The sequence below is a fragment of the Centroberyx affinis genome, unplaced genomic scaffold, assembly GCF_046629955.1.
Source record: "Centroberyx affinis isolate AG114_WGS23_722 - 3 ecotype Tasmania unplaced genomic scaffold, CSIRO-AGI_Caff_v1 ptg004202l_1, whole genome shotgun sequence".
NCBI lineage: Eukaryota > Metazoa > Chordata > Actinopteri > Beryciformes > Berycidae > Centroberyx > Centroberyx affinis.
Window position 1 is genome coordinate 1 of NW_027281950.1, and position 10,037 is coordinate 10,037.

Consider the following 10,037-nt stretch of genomic DNA (forward strand, 5'->3'; position numbering starts at 1 on the left):
AAAACCTTTTGAAAAAGGTTAAAAAAAAACCCATAAAAAATAGGGAGGAAAGGTCCAAGAAAGGGAAAGAAAACGATAAAAGAAGAAAAGAAGGGGAATGAAGGAAGGGAATGGGGAAAAAGGGCTGAAAAATGAGGGATAATAATCAGAAAAGTAAAAAGCAAACAGTTGGAAATGATTGAAAAAAGGGAAAGAAGAGGGGAGGACGGAGGGAAGCAAAGAGGGATGGAAGGAACAATGGGTCTAAAAAAGGAAGAAAAATAATCAAAAATGGTTAAAAATGGGAGGAAAGATGAAGGATGGATCATTGAAAGTGTAAAGGAAGAAAGAAAAGGAAGAATCGGCCTAAAAAAGGAGAAATCGAAAACATTTAAGAAAACGGGTGGAAACGAGGGAGGGATTAAGGGAGGAAGGAAAGAGAAAAGACAAAGAGAACAGAATAATAAATGAAAAATATAACGGACGGGTCCGAGCACAATATGGTCATTTGTCCAAAAATGAGAAACATTATGATTAGTTAACACAAGCTTAGCAGTGAGGAGACACAGGATGGTCCAGGTCATGAGCCTGTCCAACCTATAGGCCGTTTAAAGCCTTAGAAAGAGCATTTTAACTGTATCGGTGCACTCCTTTATTCAATTACATCGACTTGGACGTGATCCTAGACCATGTGTACAAACTTTCATAAAAATTCATTCAATCAATTATGAGATATAAACTTTTTGCATTTGTAGGGGCAACTAGTGATGGAACTCCAAATGCTTTTGTGGGCGTGCTCAAGCAACACTCCTCAACATGTGTTATGAATTTTAGCTTAATTAGATGAATGGTCAAGGACTTATGGCCAATTTTGTGTCAGGGCATGTTTCGTTACCAATTGACTTGGGTTTCGTTGCCTGAGTAGCGGCTGAGACTTTGGACCTATGTGCCAAGTTTGGTCACTGTAGCTCTTATGGTTTCTGAGATCCAGATACCTTTAGGGCAGAAATTGAATAATAATAATTATAGCTGCTGTGCAGCGGTGAGTCGGGGCCGGGCATTTTGAGGAGGAAGGCTGATGCTTCACCTACTGAGCCAAACACCTGTTACAGGTTTACTGACTTACTATTGTGATACTGCAGCCTGTTACTGACAGACAGACAGTGCTAATCACTTTATAGAACATTGTAGTGCTCTCCATTAACAAATAAAACAACAGTAAGTCACATGGGCCAGAAAACTGCTGCTGCACTGCTCTCTATGGGTGGAAAGGTCTGGCCACGCCCCCATCAGTGATGCCATTCAGGTATTTTGCCATCGACAGACGATGTCAAACACTTTGAGTTTTCTGCACTGTGTGATTTAGTGTCGATTTACTTTTCATGAAACTTCAAAACAGTCACAGTTCATCAGGGGCTTGAACTCACGACCTTGTGGTCCAAAGACCTGAGCTTCACTCTGCCAACTTCCACTTTGCTGTGAGTCACAGTGAGGAAACAAAACAAAGGGACGAGTGACAGGTCACAGGTGCTAGTCCAGTCAGAAAGAATATTATAACTGTATTAGTGCCCCACATTAATCAATTTACACATGGCTTTACAGACATCATGTTGACAGTGCAGACATCATTTGTATTTAGTTTGATGAAGATTGATCAAATTATCTTGAACATATCACATTGTCAATTTATCAAACTCTTTGCAGCTGCACATTTCCATCTACTGTACGCTCAGTACAAGATATCATTATAATTTTGGGCTGTTTACTAATTAAGGTATGACTATTTCAAAAATCATGTTGTTTTTTCCCTGTAACGTACGGTTTAGGAGGACATCACTGTGGGATTACAGGCAGTTTTTGCTGTAAACAGAGGGGGGAGATGTCAGAATCAGGGGAGGAACCAGTGTACGAAAGATTTATCTCACTTCAGCCGACATGTCCTGAAAGTTTCAGCTCTCTAGGACATACGGCTTGAAAGTGATCTGTGGGTTGGACTCGGCACATTCCAAAGAAAAGAATTTTCAGTCTATGACACACGGTTCAGAAGTTATTGGCCAAAATGTAAAGTTGCTTGTTATAGCGCCACCATCTGGCCAATGTGCATGGGCTGCCTTGCCTCAGTAGTGGTGGGCCATAGGAGCCCACCTGCCAAATATGGCTGCTGTTGGACTTATGGTTTCTGAGCTGCAGATACTTTTAGCAGAAAAAAGAAAGAAAGAATAATTCCAGCAAATACAATAGCAGCCTGGCTGATTTTTAGGGGTCCAATAGGAAGAGGAGTGCTAAGGTCAAATGTTAACATTGTTTTTTCTCTCTCTCTCTCTCTCTCTCTCTCTCTCTCTCTCTCTCTCTCTCTCTCTCTCTCTCTCTCTCTCTCTCTCTCTCTCTCTTCAGGTTGAAGAAGAAAGAGTTCAGTCTGGAGGAAATTTACACAAACAAGAACTACAAATCTCCTACTGCAAACAGGTAGAATATTACAAGAAAACTACAAAAAAAAATACAAATCCCACTTTGAAAACTCCAAATAAAACTATGAATCCAGTTTAAACACTATAAATCTTCAACTTCAATCAGGTAGAAAAACTACAAATCCAGTTATAAAAATTACAAATTCTACTGAGAAATGACAAAATTTCACTTTTCAAACTACAAATTCCAGTTCGAAACTACAGATTTCACCTTAAAAACTACAAATCCTGGTTGAAAAGTACATGTGCTACTTAAATCTACACGAAGTGATTTTCCGACCACCAGGCGGTGCAACGCATTTGTAAATAAACCCACAGCAAAGCTGCTGGACTGCGGAAGCCCCAAAAGACAAACCTAGTGACATAAAGATAAACGTACCTGCTTACCAGTCTCGCTTTGCCAGATTTTCCCCACAAATTGTCCCACAAAGACAAGTGAGGTGGTAGGTAGCAAGTTTACTCGCTCGCTTCGTCGAATCTGCCATTATGAGAATTATTTTCAGGGACGGGAGGTGGAGAACGCCGCTCTCAAAAAGCGAGAGAGGAGACAAGCTAGTTTTAAAAAAATGAAACGCTACCGAACGGGTCGGGAGGAGCTTCGACTCGGTCCGAGTTCGACAACAAGCTTGAGAAAAGAGGTGAAAACAACACAGCTGTGGTTTGTTCAAAACGTCTCAGAAACATCTCCACATGTTCTTCAGGATGGCTTGTAGGGTTCTACGCTACAAGCCAGCCTACCTGCTGGAGAACGAGGAGGAAGAGCGCAACTCTCGTGCCTGATGATGTCACTTCTCTCAGTGCCGACCTGTTGCCGATGGAGGCAGAATTTGCCCGTTGCCACAGATCCAGGATCAACCCTCCCCTGCACTTAACTAGTAGTGGAAAACGTGAAGCTGATGGACCATTTTATCCACAGGAGAAAAGGTTTAAAAACAACAATCCAACTTTAAAAACTACAAATTCCACGTGAAAACTACAAATCCAACTTTAAAAATGACAAATCAGCCGTCCAACATACCATCCTGTCGCAGAGTAAAAACTACAAATCACTTCAAAAATGACAAATTCCACCAGAAAGTATAATTTTCTTCTTTCCTTCTGTTGAAAGTGAAACTCTCTTGCCCATTTTCTCCTCTTTCTTCTTTCTCCTCCCCCTCTTCTTCACCTCCTCACACCTCCTTTCTCCTCCTTTTCTCCTCTTTTCACCTTCTCTTTTCCTCCATTTTCTTTTGTTTTCCCTTGTTTTTCCTTTCTCCGGTTTTGTCCTTTTTCTCTCATTTTTTCTCCTCTTCACCTCCTACTTTGTTTTACGTCCTGCCTCCTGTTTTCCCTCCTTTCTCATTTTTTCTCCTCTTCACCTCCTCATTCTTCACATTTTTCACCTCCTACCTGCTTTTTCCTCCATATTCTCGTTTTCTCTCACTTTTTCTTTTTCTCGTTTTTCTCCTCCACCTTTTTTCACCTCCTCCTACTTTGTTTTTCCTCCTTTTTCCTCCATTGTCTTTTATTTTCTCATTTTTCCTCTTTGTTCTCATTTTCACTTCCTCCTTTTCCTCATTTTTTGTTCTATTTCTCAAAATGTTCCTGTTTTCTCTCTTTCTCCTTCGCTTCACCTCTTCCTGTGTTCTTCTTCTGTGGTTTCAGGAGTCTGGAGACGATTTTTGAGGAGCGGGGGGAGCTGCTGCTCGGCCAGCAGAGGAGGAGGCGGCTGCTCCTCTTTCAGGACTTCACTCTGCCCAGGAGGAGGAGGCGGAGCCAGACACAGGCCCCGCCCACCAGCAACACACAGCAAGGCATGCTGGGAAACAGGGGTTTTGTTTCTGTTAGGGAGGGATAGAGGAGATACAGGGAGGAAATGGAGGGAAAACATATTTTTGAAGACAAAAATATGTTGAAATTTAGAGAAATTTCAGGAAAATTTTGAGAAAAATTATAGGAAGCCAGACAAAATTGTGGAGAAAAATACGGGGTAAAATAAGACAAAAATAAGTAAAATTGAAGAAATTGAGGGAATATTGGGGAGGAAAAAGAGAAAATGGAGGGAAAATAAATTGAGAAAATTAGAAAAGGAGAAAAATAAAAGCAAGATTTAGAAAAATATGGGGAGGAAATTACGGGAATTTTCTGCCTTTTTTCTCTATTTTGCAACAAAATGTTTGCAACAAAAATTCCTCCACATTGGAAAATATGGAGAAATATTACAATTTGAGGAAATGTGGGGGGAAATTTGAAAAAAAAAAATGGAACATTTGGTGAATAATTTGAGAAAATCTGGTGAGAAATTGGAGAAAGTTTTGGGGGAAAATAACCCTAACCCGAAAATTAGAAAAATCTTTTTGGGCGAAATTAGAGAAAAATAATGGGATAAGTTAGAAAAATAATGCGAAATATGGAGAGAAAAAAAGGACAAATGAGCAAATATCTCAGAGAAAATGGAATAAAACTCAGGGGAACAATAGGTGGAGAAATCCTAAAAAAAAAAAAGACGAGAAAATAAAGGAATGATTGAGGAAAAATGGAAAAAGAATGTAAGGAAAATAGGTGGAAGAATAAAATTAAAAGTAGAACAAGAGGGGGTAAAAATAGGCAGAAAAATCATAAAAGGAAAATAGATGGAAAAATGGAAAGGGAAAAGAAAAAAACAAAAGAAAGAAAAGAAAAAAAATTGGAGAAAGGAATGTTGAAGAAACAAAACTATAAATATAAAAAAATTAATATCATTAATCCTATTGTCTTTGTTTTAAAAAAGGGGCGGGACTTCCTGTCTCTGTTGCGCCTCGTAAGCGTGCGGCTGCTCGGAGACGTTGCCACGACGACGACAACGACCTGGATGTGATGCTGGTGGAGCGACTGAGCGCGCTTGAAGACTTCCTGTCCCGCCAGGGCCTTGACCAGCTGTGACATCACTTCCTGTCTCTCTCCACTTCCTGTTTCACTTCCTGCTTCCCCCCCTTTCCTCCAGTCCAACTTTTTTTTACCAACTCTTAGGCCAGATCCCAAACAGCTCCTCCCACCACCAAGTCTCACTCCAAATCAATCTGTGGGGACACTTCTAACGGAGGGGGGGGGTAGAAATAACCTGTGGGATGCTCTGCTCACGCAGCTTTTTTGCTGTTTCAAATTTTACAAACAGCCAAAGAAAACAGGCTGAAACTGTCCTGTAAACACATAACATCGGAGGTTTGGGATTGGGCCACAGAATATCCGCCTTATTTTCCATTTCCCCACATGAATCTGGGAAATTTTCAAAATGACTTTTCAAGATGAATTTAAAGCAGGGACGGTGATGATGTCACTGATGATGACGCTTCCTGTATGATGTACCACTTCCTGTTTCCCCCTTCCTCAAATTAAATTTATTTTCCATTTTCCCCAGCAAGAATTCTGGGATTTTTTTTCAAAATCAAGTTGTGACTCTGAGCATGAGTGATGACGTCAGCAATGATGTCACTTCATGTGTCGCTGCTAGCTCAAATCCTGTGGTTTGTATATTGTTTTTTTTCTTCTTCTTTTACTTCCTCTTAAGCTGTGAAAAAACGTTAGCTTAGCCACCTAGCTAGCTCAGCGTTAAAGTTTTATAAATAGCTGCTATGATGCTAGTGCCCGAGCTAGCATCGCTTCGCCGCGGTACTGCCGTTAACGAGTGCGGGGCTTTCGGTTTTTGGCGGGGGATTTTCTTTTTTTTGCAGTGTATTTGATTTTTGTTTATCAAACAAAAAATTGTGTTTTAAGCATATATGCTTAAAACAGTTCCGTTTTTTACAGTGTATTTTTAATAAAAGGAAGTGGTGTGTATGCTTCCAAAAATTGACATGTAAAATTGTTTTTTATAGTATATATACTTAAAAAAAAATTTAAGGGTACGCTGTAAAAAAAAAGGTTAAAAAATTTGATTTCTACATTTTTATTTAGCATACACTGTGGAACATGTAACTGTTTTAAACAGTCTGCTTACAGTGCACGTTTGAAAAAAAATGTAAAATTGTAAGATTCTTTTTTAATCTATGCTAAAATGATGTGTAAAATGTAAGTGTATACACTTAGATTTTTTAACCCGTTTTTACAGTGTATGCACTGCAAAAAATCATTTTTTACATTTTGCTTTTTGTACAGTTTAAGTACACTTAAAGATTTAAATTCTTTAATTTTTACAGTGTGCTTATAAAAATTTTTGAATTTGCAGTTTTGCAATTTACAGTGTACACTGTCAAAAACTGACTTAATGTGAAGCTAATAAAACAAAAAAAATTGAAATATTTCATAATTTTCGGGTGGGGGGGGGGATGGCAGGTGATAAATGGGTTGGGGAAGTGCGTTTTTTTGTTTTTTTTATAATTAAAGTGCTCTGAAAGAAATGTGACCTGTTGACCTCTGACCTCTGATTTGTAGTTTTTTTTTTTAATAAAAATAATATATATATTTTTTTTGTAACAAAATTATGAAAAAATGAAAAAATAATAATAATGTGACCTTTGACCTTCGAGTGGCCACGCCCCCTTTTTTAAGGCGGGAATTTAGTGTTTCTTAAACATTCTTTTTTTTTTTATTAAAAATTATTTTGTAAGGTTTTTTCCACTGATATTAAAAACAACTAGAAGTGCACTCAGAGAGCGCAGACCTCCACCAAGGTTCGTGCTGTTATCGCTTGTTTGTGAGTCGGATCCGGATCCGCTCCAGAATATAACGGGTTCTTCCTTGGCCCATGCTGCAGCCTTCCACCAAGTTTCATGAAAATCGGCCCAGTAGTTTTTCCGTAATCCTGCTGACAGACAGACAGACAAATGACACCGAAAACACAACCTCCTTGGCGGAGGTAATAACCAATTGGGGAACAAGAACTGAATTTTTTTTTGTTTGTTTTGATTACAAATATTTTGTTTCACATTTTCCACTGTCATAAAACACTTTAAAAATGAATGAAAAAAAATTGTATTTAATTTATTCAAAATTGTTTTTCTCTTTTGATTAAAAATGTTTTATTCACTGTTTAAATAATAAACTGGAAAAATATTTTAAATTTAAAAAGTTTATTCCAGTTTTTTTCTTTTTAGTAAAAGTATCTAATGAAATTATAGAAACATATGTAATATTAATACCCACCCCCCACCCAAGTCTGTGTTAAAGCACTCTGTAGCATTTGTAGAATTTTGTTTGTATTTGGTTAAAGTATTTGAATTGTCTATTTGAATTCTCATATTTATATTTCTTCACTGATAAAAATGTAAATATTATTTTTTTGGAATCAATAAAAGTTTGTGTTTGGAAAATTCATTTTTTTTGTGAGTGTCTTAATAATAATAATTATCATTACTGTCATTACTATTATAATTATTACTAATATTATTATAATTCTCAATATTATTAATGTTAGTAGTAGAATTATTTTAATTGATATTGGTTTTGAGGTGTTATTTATCATTATTTATTATTTGGATTATTGATTATTTGAGGTATTAACTATATAATTATAATTAGTCATTATTTATTATCATTGGGTATTTTTATTATTTCTTTGGTGTATTTTTATTATTTATTGTTATTTTTGGGGGTATTTAAATTATTGAATTATTGTTATTGATGTTATTAATTATTGTTTTAAATTAAACATTTTCAAATATAGTCCTAAATGTACACAATGCAGTTGAATTTAGTTTTCATTAAAAAAAATTAAAGAAAAATAAAACGGATATATCCATACATCCATACAATTTTATTATGGCTCAAATTATTTCCATATAAAATCTTTTGTTTTTAATGAACTGAATAGCTTTATTGTATTGTATTTCATATATTAAATGATTAATATAAAATTATGAATATGACTTTTCATGACATATTGAACTCAACAATAATTTTAACACTAATACTAATTTTAAATACATAGTTATATGTATATGTCATTATTTCAAACACTAGTTTCCTTCCTCCTTCCTTCTCTCCTTCCTTTCCCTCCTTCCTTTCCTTCCTTGCTTCCTTCTTTCCTTTCTTTCCTTGTTTCCCTCCTTCCCTCGTTTTGTTCTTTCCTTCCATCCTAGTTCTTTTTCTTTCCTTCCTTCTTTTTCTCCCTTCCTTCCTTCCTTTCTCCTTTCCTTCCTTCCTTCCTTCCTTCCTTGTTAGGGGCCGGGCAGCTCTGCTGGTCCCTCTTTCTATTTGCCAATGTTATTATTCTTCTTCCTACAAGGAAGTCTGCCTTCCCATGCATGAAAATAAACCAAACCTTGCACATAGGTCCAGTCCCATGCCAAACTTACTCAACTGGCTTTGGGGGTCAACAGTCCTGATGGTGGCGCTACAGCAACCGTCTAAAGTTTAAAACTTTGAGAATTCATAACAAATCAGTCGTACGTGCTGCGGCTAAACTATTGCAGTCAATGGAAATAGACCATCTTTAAACATCAGTTTTTCACTTATGAAGCAATCAATCTTTGGAAAAATAAATTACAGACATCTCTATGTTGTCTAGATGAAGTATGCAAAGTCTCAGAATTTTGTCTTGAATACTGAATATTTGACACTAGTTTGAAATCTGCCTGTAAATGCATGGCCAGCTGTTCTCCTGCAGCCTGGTGGTTGGCTAAGTCACAGTGTGAAGCCTCTGATGATCCCACTTCTCAGGTAGATCAACATGATCAAGACTTGCCATTGGTGGCAAAGGTTGTGAGTTCGAACCTTGGGTGCTGCAATGAACATGCTTATGTCTACTCAGGCATTGTGCTGTGTGGATTAGAGACTCATGACTTCAAAGATACTTCATTTGTCTTCCTCCTACTTCTTCATCTTCTTCCTCTACCTCCTCAAAATGCCCGGCCCGACTCACCGCTGCGCAGCAGCTATAATTATTCTTTCTTTCCTTCTTTCTTTCTTACTAAAACTACCTTCCCATGCATGAAAAGTCACCAAACTTGGCACATAGCTCCAGTCCCATGCCAAATGACACTCACTAAAGTCTGGGGCAAATAGTCCAGATGGTGGCGCCACAGCAGCAGTCTAAAAGTTTAAACGTTAAAAAATCATAAAAAAAATCAACAATACAGCTTTGTAATTTTCTGAGGTTGAATGAATGAACTTTATTTTGGTTGTTCACATTCAAAAAAAAACTGTACATTTCTCGAGATTAAAAGCATTGCTTCTGCCCAACCCTTTTTTGGTTATAATAATTTTAATCTCGAGAAATGTACAGTTTTTTTTGAATGTGAACAACCAAAATAAAGTTAATTCATTCATTCAGGTTACCGGCCCAAACAAGACAAAACTTTCATACACTGGTACCTATACTAAGTTATGAACTCTACCAGTCTGTTTTTATTAAAAACTGTAAAACAAATTAAATCTAGTCCCACATACTTTGCACAAATTACATGAAAATCACTACAGAGCATCATCAGACCTGCCCAAATAAAACTATTGTGGGGTTTTTCATTTCATTTAATCAAAAATTGAGTCCACAACTCATCAAAATGTCTGACTGTAAATGGAGCTGTACACAGCCACGGTAAATTGCTGCTTACTCAATGTCCAATCTTCATGTAAAAAATATAAATTATTTTCCTGTCTTGGTAGATGAAATGTACAAAATTTCAGACTTTATGG

The 10,037-nt window shown here is 37.0% G+C and overlaps 1 protein-coding gene across 1 annotated transcript; it reads left to right on the top strand.

Moving 5' to 3' along the window:
* Positions 1-2,373: 2,373 nt before the first annotated feature.
* Positions 2,374-6,312, top strand: LOC139664061 (proline-rich protein 14; the record flags this gene model as incomplete). The annotated part of the gene is made up of 3 exons (XM_071542881.1): positions 2,374-2,445; positions 4,092-4,240; positions 5,197-6,312. Coding segments are annotated over 3 exons (373 nt in total), but the record flags the coding sequence as incomplete, so codon positions are not given.
* Between the last annotated feature and the right edge of the window lie 3,725 nt (positions 6,313-10,037).